The sequence below is a fragment of the Betta splendens genome, chromosome 10 (genome assembly GCF_900634795.4).
Source record: "Betta splendens chromosome 10, fBetSpl5.4, whole genome shotgun sequence".
NCBI lineage: Eukaryota > Metazoa > Chordata > Actinopteri > Anabantiformes > Osphronemidae > Betta > Betta splendens.
This window is the reverse complement of record NC_040890.2, coordinates 12,389,265-12,414,256: the sequence shown is the minus strand read 5'-3', so window position 1 is coordinate 12,414,256 and position 24,992 is coordinate 12,389,265. Positions and strand designations below refer to the sequence as shown.

The 24,992-nt window shown below is 46.8% G+C and overlaps 1 protein-coding gene across 10 annotated transcripts in view; it reads right to left on the bottom strand.

Moving 5' to 3' along the window:
• The window catches only part of macrod1 (mono-ADP ribosylhydrolase 1), a 95,862-nt gene that overhangs the window by 17,430 nt on the left and 53,440 nt on the right, over window positions 1–24,992 (bottom strand). For 8 of the 10 annotated variants that reach the window (XM_029165228.2, XM_029165229.3, XM_029165227.3 and 5 more), the window contains 3 exons: window positions 18,558–18,674; window positions 2,811–2,932; window positions 998–1,028 (listed from right to left, as the gene is read on the bottom strand). In XM_029165228.2, coding sequence (XP_029021061.1) covers window positions 998–1,028; window positions 2,811–2,932; window positions 18,558–18,674 — 270 coding nt within the window. The remainder of the gene's footprint in view (window positions 1–997; window positions 1,029–2,810; window positions 2,933–18,557; window positions 18,675–24,992) is intronic. The other 2 variants (XM_055512264.1, XM_055512265.1) reach the window with 1 other exon arrangement.

Sequence of the window (24,992 nt, the reverse complement as noted above, 5' to 3'; positions counted from 1 at the left end):
GAGCTGTTTGCCACCAAAGACTGGTAAATAGTGCAAACGCCCGGACTGTCAGCGATCACAACCTGCTCCCACAAAGACGGCCCTTTTTACACGTGGCACCGCATTAAAACCACCTCTGTTGACGACAGCAGCGTCAGCATCGCTTTCAGCTTCGTCAAATCAAACGGCGGCGATGCAGAGCAGAGCGACGGCTTCACACTTTAACAGCAGTTGACACCTCAAACTGTAAAATTCAACAAAGGTGGGGACAATACTTGTTTCATTTACATTTAAAATGAGCCAAGAATAAAAGTTTGTTCATCTGCTACTGTATTTAAAGCTACTGCATCTTGGCGGCAAAAGACAGCCACTGTACATGTGCAGGAGCAGCTGTCTTCCTACTGATATATAGTATAGCTGCTTAAATCATATACAGAAAAACACCGAACGACGACATGAAGGCACAGACAGAACTGAGCCAGAGACACATCTGGCCTTTTCCTCTTTCCAACAACAGGAACCAAGTATTGACAAGCGTCCTCACACCCACACCCACCCCAGGGACTGGCCCACTGCGCTTAAGTCTCCTTCCTGCTAGTGTGAAGTGGGATTACAATCAATCTGACACAATCTCCGGCCTAATCTATCTTAATCTCCAGCCTTAATCCAAGGACATAATCTGAGAACTGCCTCTGGGCCGCAGGAGATAATGACACCGGGCGGCTAAGCACCGGGTTTAAACGGAGCCGCCGATGGAGGAAACGCGACGCCGAGCGCATCCAACCGCTCGCAGGGCGCTGAGCGACACGTCGTCTCCAGCTGCTGAGCAAACGCACACACAGAGACACAGACACACACACACAGACACACACAGACACACAGACACACACAGACACACAGACACACACACACACAGACACACACACACACAGACACACACACACAGACACACACACAGACACACACACACACACACACACACACACACACACACACACACACACACACACACACTGACCGTAGATGCCGGTGGAGATGCAGGGGAAGGCCTGCGGAGAGAAGATCACAAACAAAGCGGTTACAATCTGCTGCCGATCGCACAGCGGACACACATCACACCCTCCGTGGGCCCGGATGACGCCGCTCTCCTGGTTGTTGTCATCGCAGCCGCTCTGACTTTCACACCTATTTAAATACCACACTGTCCATCATCTTGCGTCGGCGAGTGTGGGGCCGTTTACCAAGCATGATGGAAGTAATTACCCAGGTGGGTGCAGCGGGCGCCACGGAGGAGACAATCCCACGCACGCTGTAGTTTTAACTAAAACAGTGAGTCTATAATGTGCAGGATTCAACAGATGTGCTTTAACAATGCGACTCAAACGACGCGTGTCTGTAGAAGGAAAACAACCAGATTTCAGCACAATGAAACGGATCCCCATGTGGGACGAGCACTCGCGGCGAGGACCTGGACTCCTTCCCATCACGCTGTGAGCAACAGGGCGACTAAACGGGGACTGTTTACGCGAGCGACATTTTAAAAAAACAAACAAACAAAAAAAAAACGACCGTAAAATGTTGTCGCTGGCAGATTTTCATCTAACAGCTCATTGTGGCCACTCTGCAATAAAAGCCACCTGTGTTTCAGCGGCGGAATGCTTATAAAGAATAGTTTTTATGTCTCGAATGATTCTGTTAGGGGTTATTATGCTGACCATGAAAATCAACGTCCCCCGTTCAGATACTTCAGGGAGCCTTTGTTGCTGCTCTCCTTTTGTCTTCTCGTCAATACTGATTTCACTATTGAAACCCCAAACGCAGGACGGGCCTCGCATGAGCCCACTGAAAGCACTGCTGGATCCTTAAAGTGTTTTTACATGGACCAGGGCCACTTCTTAAAACATCTAGAGTTATTCCCATACACTAATATGCGGCTTCGGCTGGATTCATTAAACAGCATGACTCAGAGCTCCAGTCCTTTTAAACCCGTTTGTGTTACTATCCCTCAAATACATCGCAGTAAAAAAAGTGGAGCTTGGCCTCCATCAGTTGTATTAACATTGATTTACAAAAGTGTCGGTTTGCGACCTGTATGGACAGTCCGATAATCAATAAGCAAAGCCATTAATAAATCAGGTACGCAGGCACGTGACTGTTTTAAGATATAGGCCTGAAAAATGTCAAATTGTGCTAATCAGCAGCAGTAAACGTCCTGTTTGCATTAACAGTAACTTAAGGCTGCGCTGGTTCGGCCACAGGAGAGTCATCAGTATTTTAGGAGGCTTTTATCAATTAGGCAACAAAAACAGAGTGTATTAATGCATCACCTGCTGCTCCCATTCTAACAGAACGGTTTAACAGTAACAGAACCTGGAGCCGCACGTCATAGAAACCCCTCATGTTTCAGCTGTAAGTCTTAAAGATGCAGGTCAGGCAGGTTCAGCGCGCGTCTCCGGCTCAGAGAAAAGCAGCCGGTGAACTTCAAACCAAATCAAATCTGGCAGATGCTGCGGATGCCAGGACGCTCCCGCTCATCCAGATCCACCCCGTTTAAGCGCCTTGTAGCGCCGGCAACTCGGAGAGAGAACAGACACGTCTCACCTTGAGCTCAAAGCGAACTCAATAAACGGAAATAACAGAACGCCTACAGGACTCGCTACGAGCCACAGCCTTGATGTGGGCCTGAAGTACGGTTGGACGGGATGAATAAATCACCAGCCCATGTCTGGAGTTGTGTTTTTGTTTTATCACTTTGTTCCGCTTCATGAAAACAATGCATTGTTCCCCACTGGTTTTACTGGTTTCCCCGTGCCCCGGTGTTGTGCTCTCACCACGGAACGCGCCGCGTGGTCAGTGGCCGTCTTCAGGCTGTTCCTGTAGCAGGACCTCAGAGCCGCCCTCTCCTGCTCCCCCACTCCTCCCTGTGCGATTGGACCCACCGTGTGGATCACATCTGCAGGGAGAACCAGAGCGAGAGCCAAGATGAAGCATGTCCTGACACCAACAATACCACCAGTCAAACTCTCCATTTATTCAGAGCTTAATATGAACTAAGATGAAATATATGAACTCTTTTAACAAAATTAATAAGAGACATTAGTCACACAGTTGACGCTCAGTTGAAATAAAACGTCTTAATGTATTATTTGTAATGCGCTGCACATCTCTGCGGTGATGAAAACAGCCACGTCATCTCAAACAATACAAGTTATGAGGTCGTTTGGCTCCAGGCGCGTGTGTTGCTGTCACGGCACACTTTCTGTGATAAACACGTCGCTAATGCACGTCGGAAGCTTATCCACTAACGCCGCGCTCAACATAATCGCTCTAATGCCGATTCATTTTATTAAGACGTTCCAACAGGTCTGATGCTTAATTGGCACATTCACGCTTTGTTTGCGTGATTTCGCTGTAATTGCTGTACAAACGAGCTATGTTGACAACGGTTCGGACTGTCACATCAGCGAACCTGCAGTCAAACAACCGTCCTGCATGTTGTGTATGATTGAAGACGCCTCATAATAAATAACATTGTCTTCATTCAGCATATCATCTATGGTTTACTAAAACCTGAAGCTTCTCGTGTGCCTCCTGCTGTAGGTGTGTCTGTCTTTAACTGAAGCATTCAAACACACTGTAAAATATTCACATGATGGATATTCACTGACCAGGTAACAAGCGGTTGTTACCTGTTGGTTTCGAGAGTTAGAGTCACATGTAGATGGAAAGTGGAAGGTTGTTTATAAAGCAAAACCCCAAACTAGAGTCTGCTCTCAATCATCAATCATCAGGGCACCTCCTGGCTGCAGGTGAGTCATACCTGCTTCCACCGGGCAGGAAAAAATAACCCATGATGGACACACACACACACACACACACACACACACACACACACACACACACACACACACACACACACACACACACACACACACACACACACACACACACACACACACACACACACACACACACAGGCCTTTTTTGTGTCACATGTCACAAAATAATGTTTTGCTCTATAACAAACAAAAATCACATCTTGTTTTGTCTTTATTACTAATTTTTATATCAAAAACTAGAAAAGACTGCTTTATCCCCCTGTGGCAGCAAACTGCTCTTTTTATCATCGTCCACATCCAGAACACTAATATAATTTTATGTTTTATTTTAACAGCACACCTGCACCACCATAAAGACGCTTCTATCACTGATTTGGATGCAGCACACATATGTCAGTACAGTAAGTGAGCAGGAAGCCCTGAGACGCATAGAGGAGCCTGTTTGTTATTAGTCATCACGTTATTAATGAGTAAAGGCTGAACCTGTGTTTGTTGATGCTGACCAATAAGCCTGCAGCCACCTTAAGGAACAGCACTGAAGCCCATGAGGGCTGCCAGTGAACGCATCGTCCTGATGCATTCGCTGCAGCTCTCACGTTGCGTTTCTAATACGACAGGTTTTAAAATTACAAAAAAAGTGGCGCTGTTTCTAATTGCTTTACGTGATGTACTGTATTTTTCATGTTTTCCTGTTGCTGTTGGAAGGCTTCACTTACTCACACTGCGTCTTTATTTCCTTTGTCAAGGTAATGACTGCTTTTATGCCTCAAAGGTCTCTGGAAAAAATATTTCAATTGGACTAATTGAAAAAATAAAGGGTAGATTAATTGAAGTGCATCGACTTGAAGGCAGGGGAGCAAACGAGGGAGAAGTCGGAAACAGAGAACGTCACAAACAGAAGCTGAGTGGGGGAACAGGGAGAAGTGGAGATGCGGTTTATCCAGCCTCTACACGCCTACGCTGACACCATCACACATTCTGATGAGGCTCAGCGTGTTGCTCTCAGCAAGAATCCCGCCGCTGTGATAAGTCCTACCCGGACCACTGCCTCTGCACACAAACACAATGCCTTTAATCTAGTAATGAGCGTTACATTTGGCTCTTTACTGAGTCCTATGTGGTAAATGAAGCTGCTTTATTCCACTACAGATCAGTTTTGTGCTTAGTGTGCGCATTGACTCCAACCAGAGCCCGTAGCATGATTCATACTGTGTTTACAAAATGATCTTGTCTCATTAAATCTGCAACATCTTGTGACTAAAGGTCATTATTGGTTTTATTTTATTTTCTGAAACTATCCGTTATGTTGCTGTTCTGGGTCATTTATCCTACTACTTCATTCAGTCGCCTGCCCTGATGTCACAGTATCTCACCAGTAATCACCACTGTAATGGCTGCAGTAAAGCTTAGCTGGGAGCAGCTGCTGCCTCTGTGGCGTCCTGCACCGAACCATTACCCAGCACCAGGACCCGCATACGATGTCATCGTCCTGAGCCGTGCCTCGGTCCTGAACTGACAAACACGAATGTAAACCCCTCTGCAGCTTCACGCAAACAGCAGTTCACGATCGCAGGCCTCCTGAGATCTCTTGGCTCCCTCAGCTTCCTGTGAGTAGCAAATGGAAGATGTTTTTATACAGAAACGTCTCTAACCTCTTGTTCATCGACTGGGATCCATGATTGTTAATGCTGGACTCCAACTACCATTAGTCTAGGGTTGCCTAGTTTCAGTCCACACACAATTAAGACATCTGATTAAGAGATAATTTCTTAAAGTCAATTGTGTTACAGTTTTATACAATGACTCGGATTCAAAGAGTTGCCTCAGTTCATATACAGTAGGTTTATGAATATTATTTTGTTAGTAGCATACCGGTGGCTGCACAGACATTTATCTGTGGATTATTTAAAGGCAAAGTAAACAATCTTAGGTTTCGTTTGTGTGTAGATTAATGATGACTGTTGGCTGTGGACAGCGCAGATAATGATCGTCTCCATACTGCATCTAAAAATATGTGCATTGTGCTCGCGTCTCATAATAAAAGTCGGATTTTTGACACAAATTGCTGCAATCGGGTGCTAACGATTTTAAAGCACCTTAATTGCCTCCGTGTGCTGCGAGTCACAGCCACAGCTCCAGCTGCTGACCATGTTGATGAGGGGGCCAAACTCTAATAAGTAACTTCCTGTTTGCGTGAGCGCCCGCACACGTCTCTTTCTATTACTGTGCCTCTCCTCCTTCCACCTGCTCCTCACAGTCTGGGGACCTCTGATCTAAACCGTGTCCTAAAGCGGGAGGGGAAAGGTTGTTCATTAGGATACATCTGATTTTTCATGGGCTGAAACTCCTCAAAAGAAGCAGAAAGCCAAAAGTAGTTTTCAACTACCTCATCAAATAAAAAGTGGCCCCACTGAGAGGAAAAACCACCCAATCTGGCATCACTGCCTCTTTGGAAAAAGGGTCATATTGAAACCCAGCAGCAGTTGCCAAAGAGTGCTAAGAATCTACTAAATATTATTTAAATAAGGAATTGGTTTAACTTTGTGGGACACATTGATCTATTTTACAATTCAAAACAATATGCATCTAATGACTAATTATATTAAGACAGAAATTAATGCGGCAAACACACACGCACACAGCGTTAACAAGCTGCAGATTGCACAGCACAGAAGAAGCCCAGAAAAACTCTCTAATCCACCCCTCAGAGGGTTGGAGACCATTAGGCAGAAAGATTTAACATAGTGTTTGGGCCTTTTTGAAATCTGATTTGGTGATTTTATTTCAAAAGCAGAAATTCATTACAGAAGCATGAAAAGTGTTTTCCATCCACTTTCCCAATACTCTTTGCAGGCCCGTTTGTTGTTGGAAATCATTGTAGTTGTATCCATTGACAGGGAGATTCTGCCAGCTAACCACAATCAATGGAGGAAATTTGGTTAGCGATGCAGGATCTGCTCATTACGCGCAGCCGGCGGAACAGGGCTCACGCGGCCAAAAAAAACCCATTGTAGTGGATTTTTCCTTAATAACAAAGCGTTTGCGATACAAAGCTGGAAGCGAGGAAGCTCCTGGGAGGAGACAACCTGGTTTAAGCGGACTTAAAGCGCGGTGATCGGGCGGTGGTAAACACCCTACAGCTCTACAGGGCGGAGTGTTACACGCAGCCTCCGCCGACGCGCGATGGACGGGAGCACCTGCTTCAGACGATGATGCGAGCGAAGTGAGCGCTGATTGCTGGACACCAGGAATCCAAAGCGCTGAACAAAAGGCCTCATTGAATCCCTGCGCCGTGAACCTCCATTTGCCCACTGTGACGTCCCCGCGTCGGAATTCATCTGCATCACACCGGCCGCTCAACTCGACGGCGTGCTGAGATCTGACTCACAGATCTGTGGCGCGTACGGGGGAATTCATTTGTGGCATTCGTCAATTTTCCAACGCCTTGAATTTTTTCCTGAGCTGTGACTAAAATTCATGAGCGGTGCGGACGTGCTGTAGGCGAACACACACAACTTTAAAAATACCTCATGCCACACTCAATTTAAAGTGGCTTCAAAGTCTGCGAAGTGAAAACTAGTGGACCAACGGTGTCGCACCAATTATTGTTATTTATTTTTATTTTAGTAAGCTCATAATTAGAATGGTTTTTGAAATTCGAGAGCCTTAACACCTCAACTCAAACTGTGTTGACTGATTGACTCGAAAACTAATTTTAGCCGCTTCGCTTCATTAGGTGTTTGAGTTAAATGTAAAATGTAATGTACAACCCTGCTTCACACAGCGAGCGGAGACTTCCACCACTGCTCCGGTTGGAAGATCATTTAATCAATTTACAATCTAAAATACAGTCTATTAGGTTTTGATGATAAACTGAGCATGAGGAGAATTTTTGGCGAGCGCGTGCCAATGTCCCGTCGACGCTGCAGCTTTTCTTCGCTGGTTTGATTCGAGCCGCGGTTTCAGCCGATTACAGCCCTCCTGCAATCATTAAACAGGAGACGAGGAGCCTCGCTGCAGTGGCAACTTATCAAAAACTCTTTTCTGTGATGCCTCAGAGTCCCCCCCCCCAAAGACCAGACGTGTTTGGATCAAAGACGGCACCACATACTGTTATGAGAGCACTGCCTACTGCGGAGTCCACAGATGTGGACTGAAAGAGACTTGTCTGAATAAGATGACAGTTCTTCATCAAACTCTACTGATGAAGGCGAGTGCAGTCCCTGAGAAATCACTTAGTCTGAGTGCATGAACCCACATAGAAGGAATCCTAAGTGCTTCATCAAAGCCTGTTTATACATTGACATAACTATTAGACACTAATTTTCTCCTTGCCATTAGATTATTGAAGGTTTGTGTTACTGTACAGGATGGAAGGTGGAAATCCGGTCCAGGACATTTGAGCGGCGTCCTCTCCTTCACGTTGGGTGTAGCAGCAGTAGATTCACTTCAACCGATGAGATACTTTTATTCTAATCTTAGGATGCGACTGCAATGGTGAGCAAGAGCTCAACATTGACGAATTATTGCCGGAGCTCCTCAGCAGTGATGACCGCTTCCGAGGTGTCACGGGGCTAATTCAGACAAACAGCTGTAATCTGTGATGGGAGGATCACACTCGATAACCCTGATGACTCCGTCCTCCCACGCGACTCCTCGCGCCCGTCCGCATTCGTTCCAAATCGCGGCTCGGCATCTATGCAGGCGCTCATTCCAGCTAAAGTGTTAATCCTTCAACACACACTGTTTGCAGTCTTCTCAGGCGGCGCTGGCAGGAGGCCTATTAGATGTCAAGTGTCACAATATCAGCCAGCTACACATTTTTCTCCGTGGCACCAACAACAATGCGCTGTCAACACCGACTCAATGTAAATTACTGCTCTGGTCCATGAACCCGCATAGACAAGGGCAGGAGTTTAATTCTGCTGATTTACATTTAGCCTCACTGGGAGGCCTCAACTTAAAAGCAACTCCCTCTGTCTTCCCAATATTAAAATGTCAGCAGGAGAAAATGTCACACATCATGGCTGCTGGTCACACTGCCTCTTCCAGAACCTTTCCAGAGAACCTGGACCTGGACGCTTCATCCAAGTGAAGTTTTGCTGGGAGAAATCCTCCAGCTGCTTGTTAGTGCTGCTGCCATGCTGTACATAACTAATTAAAAGTTAAGGCCAAGTTACTGCACATGCAGCAACAAATTAATGATTTGTGGACAAAAGAGTGAGACTGCGCTCGAGGGTTCTGTCTCTTGTGGAGAAATCCGCGATGTTGATCCACTATGGTCCTCCCCACTGTACAGTATGCGGACCTCTGGCCCATTATAGCATGTCAGCGCTCCAGGCATCAAATATTGATACGGCTGCTTTAATAATGTAGCCGACTGACATGCCTGTGTGTCCCCTAACGACGAGGAACGATACCTTTAGTGTCTTTATGACACCGCTAAAGACGGGACAAAGAGGCGTTTTCTGGAGCTCTGGGAGTGAGGACGGGCTGTAATGAGATAACGACTTTTATATCACCACAAGATGATCGTGCAGTAAAAACAATAATATCCAAATGCTCCCCCTGCATGCCTGATGCTCACCAGCCCCCCCACACAAAACGCGCTAATGCAAAATCAATCTGCAATTTTTCGTGGCTAATTCCAGACACTGGGCCAAAGCGCTTCCCATCACCAATCTCAGGTCTTTAACAAATTGGAGACAAAAACACCGGAAGCTGCAGGTTTATGTCAGAGGAGCACCTCCTCCTTTTTTCACGTTGTTGCTAATGAGTCTGATCCTTTCCCAGAACGGCGCATTCAGACTTCCGTGACCCGATCTCCCCCGCGTCAGACGCGCTCATCTCATTTACATACTGAGCGACGCGCCTCGAACGCACCTCGCTCTCAGGGAGGCATGAGAAGTTACAGAGACGTCCAGCCTGAAAGGCGTCATACGCAGCCTTTAAAAGCTTCTCCATCTGACTCGGGATGAATCACTTTTGTGAGAGTAGAAGCTGTATTTTTAGTGGATGCTGCGGACAGCTCTTTAAGCAGCAGCCAAGACAGATTCAAATGGGAGTCGTTAAAATCCACGGCAGCACGAAGCACTGACAGAACAGGAAGCAGAGAGCAAACACAAAGGAATAGACTGTAATTAGAATAAAACACTTTGGCACGTATTTAATCTCTGCGAGTATATTTGTCTGCGCGTTGTGTAATTGTTTATGTTGTTGTGTGTGTGTGTTTGCTCCCGCTCTGTCTCAACTGCAGCAGGCGAGTACAGTGGACCCGAGTGTGTGTGTGTGCGTTTGTATGTGTGTGTGTGTGTGTGTGTGTGTGTGTGTGTGTGTGTGTGTGTGTGCGTGCATGCGTGAGTGTGTATGTGTGTGTGTGTGTGTGCATGCGTGCGTGTGTTTGTATGTGTGTGTGTGTGTGTGTGTGTGTGTGTGTGTGTGTGTGTGTGTGTGTATGCGTGCGTGCGTGCGTGTGCGTGCGGTGCTGGTTCGGTTCAGTAGCAGGTCACCCGGTGGTCAGTCATCTGCGCGTCATCTGTTAAATGTCACAGGCGAACATGCAAACAAACACGTGCCCCGTTTCCTGCTGCCGACTCCCACGCGTCACGTGTTCCGCTCTTCACCTGTTGGCTCGTTCCGCGTCCTCCCTTCATCTACGCTTCCCTAACCTTCGGCTTCCCCCTCCTTTACCCTGTCCTCATCCAGATATTCCGCTTCTCCTCTCACCCCCATTACCCTCTCCTCCATCCTTCCATCACCTCATTTCTACCTCTTCCATAATTTCCTCACCCTTCTTTCTCCATCCTGTTACTGTTACACCCCCCTCGTCCACCGTGCCCCTCGTCGTTACCCCCATCTCTCCGTTCCCCTATTAGTTATTCCCCTCACCCTCCTCCTGCCCACATCTCCTCTCCTCTCCCTCCCCTTCTCTCTCTCTGTCACCTGAGGTAGACAGTTCTGTCAGGAGTCGGCCTTATTTACCGCCTCTCTTCGCTCCTGTTTACATTATCGATCGGCAGGGTTGCTTTAGTTCCACCATACATCAACATCCCCTCCTCCCTCCTCTTCCTCCCGCTCCCCACCCTAGTGTAACGGCTGCTGGCTCACATTACCCTGAAACACAGAGTAGGGGGAGAGAGCGGGGGGAGGGGAGACGAGATGGGGAGATGGAAAGCCAGCGGAGCATGTTAGTATGTGTGAGGGATTTATGTGTGAAGTGTGTTATGGAGTGTGTGCGCGAGGAGCAGTGTTAAAGGGAGAAAGTGTGACTGACAGAGAGAGCGAGGGAGTGTGTGTACAGTGGATTTAAACACACAACCATGTGACTGCATGAAGATGCTTTACTGCAGGCTCCTAGCAAATTAAGGATTTTAGCTCGTCTCAAAGGGCGAAGTGTTCCCTTCATGGGACTGGTGCACATCCTGCAAAGCCTCTCGTCTCAGTATTTCTGCAGCCTTTCTGCAGAGGTCGGCTCGCGAGCCTCGGCGAGGTCGTCCGCTGATGTCGGGCGATGAGGCCGGGCTCAACGTGGGCATTTCAGATCATCTCAGGGGAGTTAGAGGAGGCCGGGGTCAGCGCACCGCACAGGCCACAGGGTCTTCCACACCACAAAACACATTTTTATGGACTTGGCTTTGTGCACAGGAGCCCTGTCATGCTGCAGCTGGAAATAGCCTTCATAAAAGATTTGGGTGCGTGCTGAATGTGTTTTCATCCAAAGGGGGGACGTTTAATCCGATTTTGAGAAAATGTACCTGCATTTCCCTCCGCGATCGTCCGGCAAATATTAGGATTTAGTTAATGAAGGCACTACTTTGTTCTGTCAGGTGTCATGAAGTAAGCGTTAACTATGAAAAGCTCTTTTGAAATCCAAATTCAACCGCTTCATCAGATCTGGTTTAAACCCTTTTGTGTACTGTTTGTTCCTTCTGACTCTTGTTGATTAATGAGAGAGAAGCGTCACAGAGCAGCTCGTCCGTGCTGATGGTGCACATAACAGGCACAAGCAGTTTTCCCCCTACAAGCACTTTTGTGCTGTCTACCCAGGTACCAGCAGCTTAGATTGTGGTACAGTAGCTGCATAGCGAGCAGAAATCCACGGCCACAGCCATATTTTATCATCCTGCTAGAAGTTAAACATTCCCAAATTGTCACTCCACAAACAAGCACACGTGTCTACAAGCGTGCGACACTAATTTATGGTCTGAGGAGAATAAACATCAAACTCGCTGCGGATGAAAATGAGGAGGGAATTAGCGGCGGTGCTTTTCACTGACGTACTGTCTCTGCGCTTTTGTGGGACTGAAAAGGTCGATCCTTCACACGGAGGAGGGAATCGTGACCTATCGGTAAACAGATGTGAGGCCTTTTGATTTTTTACAATGCAGACTGCTTTTCTAAAGAATAACAGGCGCCGCTGAATCACAATGATCTGATTGTAGCTGAATGTCATGTAATGTAGCTGTGCGGTTCAAACTCTGCAGGTTTGGATGTTACATTTCAGGATTTGCTCCTTTGTTATCTCTAATTACAGTATGCAGACAACATTGTTACATTTACAGTATTTATTTATTTATCTGTAAACCTCCGGTGCATTCATATTTAATGCTCTAAAGCTAAGTTCTCATATTAAAATCACATATTTCTAAAGCAACTACATATCAGTCATATGATTTTCACACTATCACGTTTCACCAGCCTCGTCTCCTTTTTTCACTTCACTCGCTTTTCACTTCAATCAGAACAAGACCACTGACACGCATCTCTCATCAAGATGCAAAAACACAAACTGGCAACAACTTAATAATAACACAAAAGCTTGTCTCTTAAAGGTGACGTTCGGGCGCTTTCGCAGAAAATGCTGCTTTACGCGTTTTATTAAAGTCACGTCAACACGGAACCAAAGAAAACAGGGTCAGCGTAAATGAAAAGCTGGAAGGCAGGTGGACGAGGAGGAGGCAGAGGAGCCTGTAGCTGAGTGGTGCTCAAACTATTCATCACACACCTGATTTGTCTAGAATATTCAGTATGCAAAAACAAAAGTGTGTGTGTGTGTGTGTGTGTGTGTGTGTGTGTGTGTGTGTGTGTGTGTGTGTGTGTGTGTGTGTGTGTGCGCTGTCTCTCATAAGTGGGCGTCACACTGGCATGAGTCTTAAGAGAGCCTGACTAAGTGCCATCTGGTGACATCCGCCCTGGCTTTTCTCTTTTTGTTCGTCGTTCCAACGCTTTTCCTTTTCGTTGCTTATTGTGATTCTCCCGCGTTCCCCCTTCCTCGCCTCGCCCCGCTCCCTGTCCTGCCCCTGTGGCCTCTCAGCGCTCGTACCTGGGAGGCCACGAGTCGCTGCTCCTGCTTTTCATACTCAACGGCCGTTCATCCTCTCCCCTCCCCTCCCTCTCCTCTCATACCTCCATCTGTCTCTCGCCTTTCTTTATCTGCCTTTAAAGGGAAGGCAGGAGAAAGGCTAGCTGGTCCTTTGTGTGTTTGGCCTCAGTTTGTGCTCAGCCAAGCGGACACATCTCTTAAATCCAGGTCCAGGCTTTGACAGGAAAAAACCCTAAACGCTCAGGTCTCGCAAAGGCCCCTATGGCTCCTTCTATCTCCTTCCACCTTTCTGTGAAAAAGACAGAGGGGCAGTTATGCTAAACACGACGACAGGAGCGGATGAAACAGAGGAACCGCGATGCTGATGCTAAAAGGAGCGGACATAATTCTCTTCATCACAGAGCAGCAGCGAAGGCGTCCTTTACTCCCTCTCACTCCCACTCCCCAACTCTCTTTCCCTGAGCCAAGCAACACCGAGGCTTTTTTTTGATCCCCTTTTTTCCTTCAAGGCGAATGAATTAACCGAACGAATTAACACCAGGGCTGCTGCCGCTGTGATCATCATCATCATCACGCTCCTCCTCATCAGCGGCAGCGGCTTTGACGAAGCTTTTTAACACCTTGAAGGATCGCGCCGCTGACGCCGAGGCAGGAAGAAGCAAAGATCTCGACAACCTTGTCAAAAAAAAAGGAGGCAAGAGAAGAAAAAACTCCCTAACTAGCAAGGTATCACAGTCTGAACGCCACAGTCTTTAGCCCAAAGCCTTGTCAAGTCTCTTGGCAGTACTAAGGCAACCTCACTGCTGATGATGGGAACAGAGAGGGAGGCGAGACTGGAAAAAAATAAGGCGGGAAGAGGATGAGAGCGAGACACAGTGGGGGTGGAAGTAAGAACAAAATGTGGGAGAGAGGAAGTGAGGGTAGAAAGGTGAGGAAGAGGATGAGAGGAAGGGCTGTTGACGGCAAAAACCCATCCCTTCAAAAGGAAACGAGACCGTCACGAGAGAGCGACGGGGTGACGAGCGCGGCGGAGACGGAGGTCTTGGAGGGGAGGGAGAGGGGGAGTCCGGGAGAGAGGCAGCGAGGATTTTAATTAGCGATAATTGGCCACTGAGGGAACAGAAACTGGGAGAAGGGAAGCGAAGGGAACAGCCACGTTCTGACAGACTGATATCTCTCTCGCTTTGAACCTCTCCGTTTCCTTTAGCACTTTCTCTATCTGGGCCTTTCTTGTCGTCCCTCCATCTTTTTCCACCTCCTCTCCCACTTCCATCCAGACGTTCGCTCCGCTCTTCACAGTGGCGACAACAAGCCGACACCACGCGTAATTACACTAACAGGATCCGTGTTAAACCATCATCAATTTCAAACTCTGATGTTTTGTTTCTTACAGCTGGTAGGAAACAAAAAGCTACTGTTAAAAAAGGTTAATGTTAGGAGTTAACTGTTAATATTATTAATAGATTTACATTCATCACGTCAAATCCAAAAGAATAATGGGCCCTAAGTGGTAAGTGAGCACTTACTGCAGGTTTAAACCACTTGAACTCGTAACAACCACTTATGAATTATATTCACATAAGGTGCTGCTGACACTTTGGCTTAAAAACTCTAAAATAACAAAGTCCCTTATGAGAAATATACGAGTGGGTGTGTTGTAATTAATTTTGACCATAACTTTGTGTCATTCACTGTTCACTTTGTGTCTGACTGACTCCAGCAAAGGTACTAGATGTTCAACTCGAATGATCAAACTCCCAAACCTGCAGCTCACAAACAAATATGCACACAAATACATTCATTACATTCGCAGGTAACTATTAAGTTGTCACAGGACACTGCCTGTTGAACAATATGGCCCCTTGCTTCTGCAGGATTTTACCGCTGCGCTGATTAAATGACTGATCAACAAAGTAAGACGCAGTTGTAAGCAGTGATTTTCCTCCCGTCAATCTGTCGCCCTCGTTGCTTTCGGTCCCGCCCACGGCTCCCGTCGTCCCTGGTGTTCAGCGGCGGCGTGTCTCTGCGTTTAGGGGAGCCGGGGACAGCTGGGGAACGGGTTAGCGAGGTTACAGCTGTGTTTATCGGTACACAGGTGAGCTCTGGGGTGCCGGTGTCGCCCGGACAACGCTCCCCTGTCTGGCAACCGCGAAAACACACAAACACACGGCGACACACGTGCACCGTGATCCTGTGGCTTGCATCTGGCTCACAAATGAACAGCACACACAAACAAACAGACGAGCGTTTCAGCCTGAATCAAGTATTCATTTAGATTCACGTGCCTCAAAGTTGACAGACTGCTGATTTAACTGCCCTTAGCTTTCGGTTAATATCGGAATCTAAGCATGACCTGCATGAAATTTCCCAGCTGTCGTTTGTCAACATCCCAAATTGCATGCGACTCCTGCTAAACAGCAGCAGCAGTGTGCCATGTGCTCCGGGTGTTGCTAGGTTACAGTACTGGGATGCTGCTGGCTAAGTGGCTGCGGGACCATCGACGGACACTCTGCATGGAGGGCTGACAGCAGGTCCTCTGGACCATTTGGCAACTTGTGAGTCAGATGCTCTCGAAATCCCACATCTGGTGGCGAGCCCATTTAAATCAAGATCAAAGCGCTGGCTTTCAGACCCGTCCTGTCTCTCAACGTCTCTGCCTTCCTCCTGTCGCGTTTCATTTTCATGTCTCCCTCTTCCTTCTCGTTGCTGTCTGCCTGCTTTGTTATCCCTCCGTTGTTGCCGTCTCCCCTCCCTCCCCCTCCCGCCGAGAGGTAATCAAGCCCTGTTGCGAGTGTTTAAGCACTGAAGCAGACGCACGTTGAATTATTCTTGGGACTTAATATTTTGTCGGGGAGGAGAGAGGCGGCCACACGCTGGGTTGCGGCCACGTACACACACCGATGCAACGCGGGGAGGCTGCACTCCCCCCCTCTCCCTCCCTCCCCCACGCGGAGTTAGTCAGTCAGTGAGTAGTGAGTCAGAAAGACAGTCAGTCACACAGGTCTCACGCTGACAGATAGTTACAGGTAAGAGAGCGATCGGATGTGACGGGGAGCGCTCTCTCGCTCTCGCTCGCCCGCTCGCTCGCTGTACAGTACAGCAACGCCGGCAAGTAAACAGCGCTCAGTATGCACAGGGTGTCGCGGCGCACCGGCAAGGCAGCCGCACAATCACCGGCTCAAACGCACACAATGCGCGCACTTGAGGGCACGCGCCGACGCGCCGCAGCTTCCTGTCAGCGCGCGCACACATTACAGCTCGCATCCTCCAAGTTAAACAAGCGATTCCACAAAAGAGGGACTGACAACGCGAGAACTCATCCCCTCCTAATTCCCCCGTCTCCAGCCCCCCCTTTATTTTATGTCATTTTATTTTCACAACTCTCCCCCTTCCTGCTTATCTATCGCCTGTAGTGCTGCTCTCCATTCTGCCCAAACCGCACTTTTATCCCCTCTTCTTCTTTCTATTCCCTTCCTATGTTTACCTAAACTCTCCATAAGACTGGAAGCAGATATCACACAGTCTTAGCGTTCCTTTAATCTGCCTCATGCATACGCACACACACACACCTGGGTGGCCAAGATAATGTACAAAGCCTGGCTCCTGCAATATTGTACTAACTATTAGGATGATGCAGTTATTTGCTAAATATCACAATTAGGTCCAGACATAAAGTTTCATGATTGTCATAATAAATTAAACCAATATCAACACATTTACAGTTGAGTTAGTGTTGCAGCGTCATGAATAGTTTAGAAAAAAAAAAAACACGATCAAAGCAGCGCTCGTTTTTCATTCCCCCACACAAAACGTGTGACCTGCGTTACCCACAATGCAACTCACCCGCCAGCTGTTGGGCCGGCGATTGGGACGTGTTGCGCAACTAACGGACAACGTTGCCTCAAGCTGCTAGCCTCGAGCGGAAACGAAGAAGTGGTAAGGTCAGGGCTTTCAAAATCCACACCACAAGGCTTTTCTCATTTTTAAACTTTTCAGAGCCAACCGACACTGACACACTTCAGGCAGTTTATCAGATTTTGCACAGATCCCTTTGGAGCCACAAAAGCCTTTATCAACTTTTTTTTTTCCACATGTGCAATAGTAACGTCACTCCCCTGGAGCTGTAAACAGACTTTGATGTGTAAAATCGACACAGTTTCCACACCTAAATTCAGCCATTTCTGGTTGCGGGATTCTTTTAGTCTGTTTTATGATACGTTCTGAATTAAGCCATCACAGCTGGGGCGCCACCCTTCAGAACAAAGCGGAAATGAATCAGTCGAATCAACTAATAGATCCCAATCTGGACGCCGTTACTTTTCAAGAGCTCAACACATAAACTGCAGATAACACAAATCAGACAGAAATCCGTCTTGTGGTTTGAAATCACTGGGTTCTTTCATATCTTGAGACCTTTTAATGTATTCATTGTGAACTGGGTTTAAAGCCTTCCAGCGTGTGAACTAGTGGAGGTGAGAATCACTAGAATAAACAACCTGACAGAGAAGAACCTGCTGCATGGAGCCTCTCTAACATGAGCATTTGTTAACCATCCCGTTTTATGATCTCAGACTGAAAGAAGATTCAGACTGAATGGTTGTGGGCTTGTCATTAAAGTCTGTGCAACTGAATGATGACACTGGTCCATTATAGACATAAGGATAAAACACATAACAGTTACATCAAACTGTCCTCTGCCAGGCTCCAAAGATGGACTTACTGTTGCATCAGCGCCACATTAAAATAGACCAGAACACTAATAATGATGACTGTGATTCATTTAATTAAATAACGTCCGCTGTTTCTACGACGTTAATAAACTCCAGTCGTGGGTTTTGAACTCAGAGGAGCAAAGTTAGGTGACGCTCTCACATGTTGAGTTTCAGACATCAGCCAGAAGAGAACTTTTTTTTCCCTCCTAAACTGAAACACCTAGAAAAGCTTTTCCTGTCATGTTGAATCTTCAGCTTCATCACATTACACACACTGCGGTGGAGTGCCACTTAATAATTCAGTGCCATTTGCTTTGCTATAAATGGAAGGCAGTAGGTGACATTATTATGGATACCTAGACAAGTATCTGTTAAGGGCTGAGTTTGGCCTGAAAGGGAAAATGGATCTGCTTTAAGATCTCAGTGCAAAAGGAAAACACAAATACAAAGAAGAAACCCTCTCACTGTCTCGCATTTAATTGTCAGGACTGCATCATTTCGGTCTCTTCTTCTATTATTCATCAGGCTGTTTAACCCATTTGTCTTCAGTCCCACTGGAGGATCTGAAAGTCTCACACGCACACGCACGCACACACACACACACACACACACACACACACACACACACACACACACACACACACACACACACACACACACACACACACACACACACACACACACACACACACACACACTACTCACGCTTCGCTGGGAGCCCGTAGCCGCAGGTGATCTTGGCCTCCCCGGTCTCGCAGCCGTGCAGGGAGGCGCACTCCTTTTTTAGCATCGGACCGGCAACGCGGTGGATGGCCCCGTCCACTGGAGAGGAGAGGGGAAATTCAGAAAGTTGGCCTAGATATGTGAATCCCCCGCAATCTGACTGCTCACAGGGAGACTAAACTGCCGTTTGAAGTCCAGCAGACAGATTTACAGGTGTCAAAGCTTAGCGCTGGAGGAGTGGATAATGTCCGCATTAGCACCAAACAGCTGAATTTCACTGCTTCTGGAGGCTGCTAATTTTACACCCTAAATCCTGCTTTTTTATTTCAATAAGTCAAAGCATCTGTCTCTCTGCATGTCAGTCTATTTAATGGATTTTAGGGCTACTGCCTTAGTTAATAGCTCAATTTAATGTGTTATTAAAGACTCAGCTGACTCTGACTTTTTGGTCAATTAGTCTTTATTAATTACATTTTCATAAATCTACATAATATTCAGAAATGTGTATCTATCTTTGATCCCCACCACATCTAAAGACCGTGACTGTGTTCATTTCCAGGAGGGCAATGATGCAGGAAAAGCAATTTTACAGCTCTGCCAATTACGGTTCCATTCTGAATCATCGCACTGCTTGCCGTTAGAGACACAGTCCCTCGCAGACGTCCAGGGCCAGTTCATTTATGCTTGTTGTTGTACACTGAGGGCACTTGGAGGTAAGATCAAATGATGACTATCAGATGAAAGGTCAGGATTTTCCCTTCCATTTGATGCTATTTGAACAAGACAAAAGGCATAACCTTTATTGGATCAGGTACTTGAAGGTACAGTGAAGTCAGTAAACTAATCTCTTGTTAGCAGCTTGACTGACTGACAAGTCGTCCTTTCCTCTCTTGTACTTATTGGTTTATCTTGGCGTCGTCTCCCTTCGGCCTCCTCCTCAGCAGGTGAGTGCTGTCGTGCTGAGATCTGGCCAATTTTATTCCTGCGTCGAGTCCTCGGTTGAGTTTGATGTTTCAGATTATTGCCTTGCTGCCTCACAATGCTCCATCTAATATGTCTGGATGCAGCTCTCTGTTCTCTGCAAACAAATACATCCCGCTGCACCACGCATGCTTCACACATCTCTCTGTGCGCTTTGGGTCACGAGCATTTCCGTATTCCTCCAAACTTTCGTCTTTTCCATGTTTATAGCACAGGTTAATCTCGCTCTCGTCGGGTCAGAAATCTCAGCTTTATCTTCCCGTTCCAGAATTAATTTGCATCTAGTGTTACAGCCTCTGTATTTCTGCTCATGAAGTCTTCTTCAGACGTTAGATACCTGCATCCCCTGCTGTGTGCAGGATGCTGCACTCACTAGTTTGTTATTTACAGGGGGGGCATCTCTCACAATACTTGCGTCTGTGCAATGCAGCTGATTGTCCCTCTTTACTCTGATTCACATCTTCCGATCTCAATTTATTGATGCCCTGGGGAAACTGCTGTTGGACAGCTGCCAGACAGGCACCTCGCCATGTAGAAAGAACTCCTGACCACCCCAGACGCCTGTTTTACCCACTGAGCTACTGCTAGCTCGCTCTCAAGTGTACAGCAAATAAAAAACTTGGCCTTGCAACTCTATGGTGTGCATATTCTCAAAATTAATACCCTGATACATTTTCAACAGCTTTGTTGTTATGACTCGCAGCTACAGGGTCCCAAGTGGCAGGTTTTAACTTACTCCTATTACTACTTGAAACAAAGAAAATGTAATAAGACCATTTAAACACTGCAAACACAAAATACAAGAACGTTGAGCCAGCAGCTCTCTATCCTGTAACTAGGAGTCAGGATCCCAGCACAGGTAGTAAAAAAGGGGGAAACCACAACCATGAGTCATGTATCACTGAATCAGTCTTAGAGTATGAATCACCGGTAGGTTTTAATATTTAATTCATTTTGGTTTGCTTAGCTAATCATCCCGTTCACAGTTTGTGATTAGCGGCGTTATAAGCAGTCAATCAGGAGTTTGTTTTGGTCCATCACCTCTGTCATTTGCATGCTGTACATAATTGTAGCGCGTCTCAACACTAAGCCGGGGAGCAATTAAGATCCCCAAAAGTGTAGCTGGCAAAACAAATTAGTAGTATGGACTGTAAATGTCACTGCTCAAAGACCGGGCTGACAGCCTGTACATGTATACTTATTCAAACACCCCTGCTTTAATTCAAATGAAAACTGGTTCCTAATATCTGGTCATAATTAACCCAGAATAAAACATCTTTAAGGGATAGGTTTGTTATTTCACAAAGAGACCTGTCAGAAATTGGTGAAAATAGCACTCTAACACCCGTCCATATGTCAGCGCTCGCTGTGTCGGCCTGTGGCTCTTATCTCCCTCTGACTGTACACAGAGCAGCTGTTGCAGTGGTGTGCTTCGCCAAACGCAGGGCTCCAGGCTGGGCTCTGGTGTTATCTCAACGCCGTTGTGCTAAGTTGGCATATCGCATGCAGTGCCGAGCTCTAGTGTGCCATGTCATGCTGTGCCATGTTGAACTGGGCCACACTGTGAGCTGAGCACAAGTGTGAGGGTGTGAAAGCCAAGCTCTGAGCACTGGCTGCCTCCCTCAGGGTGCAAAGAAGCACACTTAGATACCACGCAAGTGTGTGTGTGTGTGTGTGTGTGTGTGTGTGTGTGTGTGTGTGTGTGTGTGTGTGTGTGTGTGTGTGTGTGTGTGTGTGTGTGTTGGTGAAATACTGATGGTCTGTATATCTGCGTCAAAGTGTTACTATGCCCAAATGTATTCGCGTTAGCATTTCCTGTGTGTGTACATGGTCGTGCGAAGGCTTCTGGAGGTGACGCACACACAAACACCCACCACACTAACTTTGAAGCAGCCCAACTCTGAAGTAGAGAACAAGCGTGATAAGACAGAGAGATGGAAAACAGGAAGGGGGAGGACTAAAAATAGTCTAGAGGAAGATAAGGAAACACGCAAAAAGAAGAAGTGAAACACAAAATATCCCAAATATCTTTAGCCGGTTTCATGGTTCGGTGTTGGACAGTCAGACAAACCGTGTATGTTTTCTGTCTAATCACCAACAGCTGCGTGCTGCCTTCAGGTACCCGACTGATACGATGGTTATGCAGAATGACCAGTGATTGCTTGTGCAGTGCATCACAGTCTGCATTTTCATGGCTGGTGACTGTCCACAGAGAGAAGAAAGGCGCATCCTTGGCTTATAAATACCCATCTGCCTACATGCATTCAGCCTCTCCATGACTCCCGTCTCCTTCTCTCTAATGCAGAGAGATGTCCTGTCCCTGTAACTGCATCCACTAAAGATGGCCCATGTTAGCTGTCTCCTACGCCGTGGTGAGTTCCGGCTCTGTGGGAGCCGGTGTAATAGCCCAGCATGAGCACCGCATGCCACTGAGCAGTTTCAGACACTGTTCTGTCACTTCAATGCGGTCAGAAATATGATGGGGAATTCACAAGCGGAGGGGTGTTCAAATGAAAGACGCGTTTCAAGCGAAGCTGCAGCGCTTCCCTCGAGCGGACACTCATTTGCAGGTGTGTTAGCGCTCAAGGATGAACTGTGACTGCAAATATCAGAATGTTTTATTACTTCTACACGACTAAATCAGCCGAGTCCATCTGCTCAGGCTGCAAAGGGTGAATTGAAGTAGAGTTTGCTTTGTGAAACAAAGAGATGCATTTAGGAACGGTTCTAAATTTAATTTGCTGGTGCCACATGGAGCCGGTGCCAGAGGTTCCTATTGGGGACAATAACGCCTTATTTTAAAAGGTTTTGTTTGATTTTGTCTGATGAGTTTCAGGAGCGGTGGTGTATGTACAAGTGGGAAGCCATTTATACAGTAGATGGACTGTTCACACAACATCATTGTTAAGGAACGCATGTTAAATGTCAAACTCCACTGAGGGCAGCAGTCAGTGGGAGTGGGTGAGGGATCTAAGTACACGTCTCATGAAACGCCCAAACGTTACCAGACCAGAAATGCCTTGACAGCTATTGGAGGAAAAAACACACCTTAAAAAATGGATATAGATTGTTTCTAAAATCACTAATTACATGCAGAACCCACAGTCTCCAGCCATTGTGGAAATTTTTTATGCCACTATTTAATACAGTAATTAGAGTCTCACGATTCAAATGAAACGTCTGAAAGCAGACCTGCTACCATTGTTCGTGTGTTTAATATTCCCCTGATATGACTCTTTCCACTTGTGGAGTGTGTTTCAAATGTTCTTCTGACTTTGTTTTATTTAATGAATACCCTCATTTTATCCTCCACAGCAAATCAATTTCCCCCTGGATATAGTAAATTCAAGCTCATACTGGCTCAGTATACAGTACGATGTCTGAGTATTGACGGATGCCTCATTTAGCCAGTGGAGACAAGGAAAGCCCTAACCAAATTAGCATCGCTGCGGTGTCAAAAGATACTTGTTCATACTCCACTGACTCTGCCACATGCAAATGGAGCACCTGAACTACTCAACAATCAGCAGTAATTGGCTGTACCTAATGCCACCAACAGACATCAGCGGATTATAATGAATTAGTCATGAATTTAATTTATATTATTAGACTCTAAAAATCCTTTAGGAACAGTCAAGCTCATTTCCATAAAAAAACAACATTCATTATTTAGTCTTCATTACCATACAAAATATCACATCAACATTTAATGCAGCTGAAGCTCAGTCTTTCAGGGACGAGGAGATGGGACCTAGATAGGAAAAGCCAGAGTAAAATGGTGACGTGCGTGCAGAGAGATGGGGGTGAGACGGGGCGTTGAAGAGCAGAGACGGACGCAGAGAAATGGATTTGGAAGCGGATAAAGTGTAAAAAAGGTCGCACGGGTGAAGAGGAAGGAGGAGGCTGTAAGCAAAATGGGAAGAGACAAATGTTAAGCAGGTGTTCAGAGAAAAGAAGGCAGGAACGGGACAAGGTGGGTGAATGGACACGGCGAGGGAGGTACAGCAGAATGAGTGTTTGGGCTTCTGCAGCCAGCTGAGCAGGCAGCTGACCAGTTTTAGGTGTTATCTCATATCCCTCACAGGCTCTGTATTGACTGACGCTGGGGGAACGAGAGAGCCAGAGAAGTAGGAGACAGGGAAGTGATAATTGGCGATATGCTTACCTGGCAAGAAGCCTGCAACCCCCAAGCAGGGCGCGCACGCACACACACACACACACACACACACACACACACACACACACACACACACACTGTTGTATGCCAGGACAAGCTTTGCCTCCCGCTCCACCCACACCTCGCAATCACACCCACGCACAAACACATACAGGTAGACTGACACCAGAGTAAAACCAATCGTGAGGTCTCTCCTATGGAATACTAATATGGCTGCCCTTGCCAGCTGACCTCTTATAGGCCAAACAGGCTGTCCGTCAAACTAATGGGGCGGAACACTGGCATATTGCTTTCCCACAATCCCTCAGCAGAGCCAGGACACTCATTTACTTCAGTCAGCTTGTTGCCAAGGCAACATTTAGGATGGGTCTGGTGGTGGATGCACACTGCCTCACACACACAACTTTATATATGCACGCTTATATACACACAAACCTAAACAAGCACGGACGCACAGCAACCTGTTAAATGCCACTGGTTTGGACTTAACCACGCACGCGGCCGAGCATCAGGCGCATTTATGTATGCGGCTGAAAGAGGGCAGTCTGTACGTGGAAGGTATACACTGAGTGCCCTGCACAGCAAAACCAATCTGCTGCTCGCTCCTTTCATTCACAATACATGCGCCTGTGTTTATTTATTCTGAAAGGCGAGCAGACAAGCTGTCCTCCGTCTGCCATTTTCTCCTCGCCCAGACGAGAGCGGGGCCGAGACTCGCATGGAGACGGGCATGGTCCGCAGCCAAACCGCATCCAGTGCACCGCATTAAAGCCTACCTCGGTTATGGAGGATTGATTATGGATGTCGGCACGCACAAATTCAGCGCAGATACGAATACAAGGCTATATATTTATCCGATTACATTTTTGAATCAGATCGTGATCATCAACAGTGGACGATCTGTGCTCTGAGCGAACACACGCGGGCGCTGTATTCATCAGCAGGTGTGTATGTTTGTACCTGTTCATTATCTTCAAATTTCCAGTTCCTGAACGTTCACATCACGTGGGTCATTTCTGCTCCAGCCGCTGGAACCAACACTATCTGAACACAGCGAATGAATGAGCAACAGCAACAAGCCCGGCTCAGTGATGAGATGAAATACAAGCTACGGGGATGTAAGTAATTATACGAGCAAGCTGGAAGCCGGCATCAACATCGCAATGTAAATTGAAAATTTGTAGACAGTTAAACAGTTGAGGGAGTAGGATTAAAGCGAGCATGAAGCAACCTGATCACGTACTCAGGCACCATGCCCC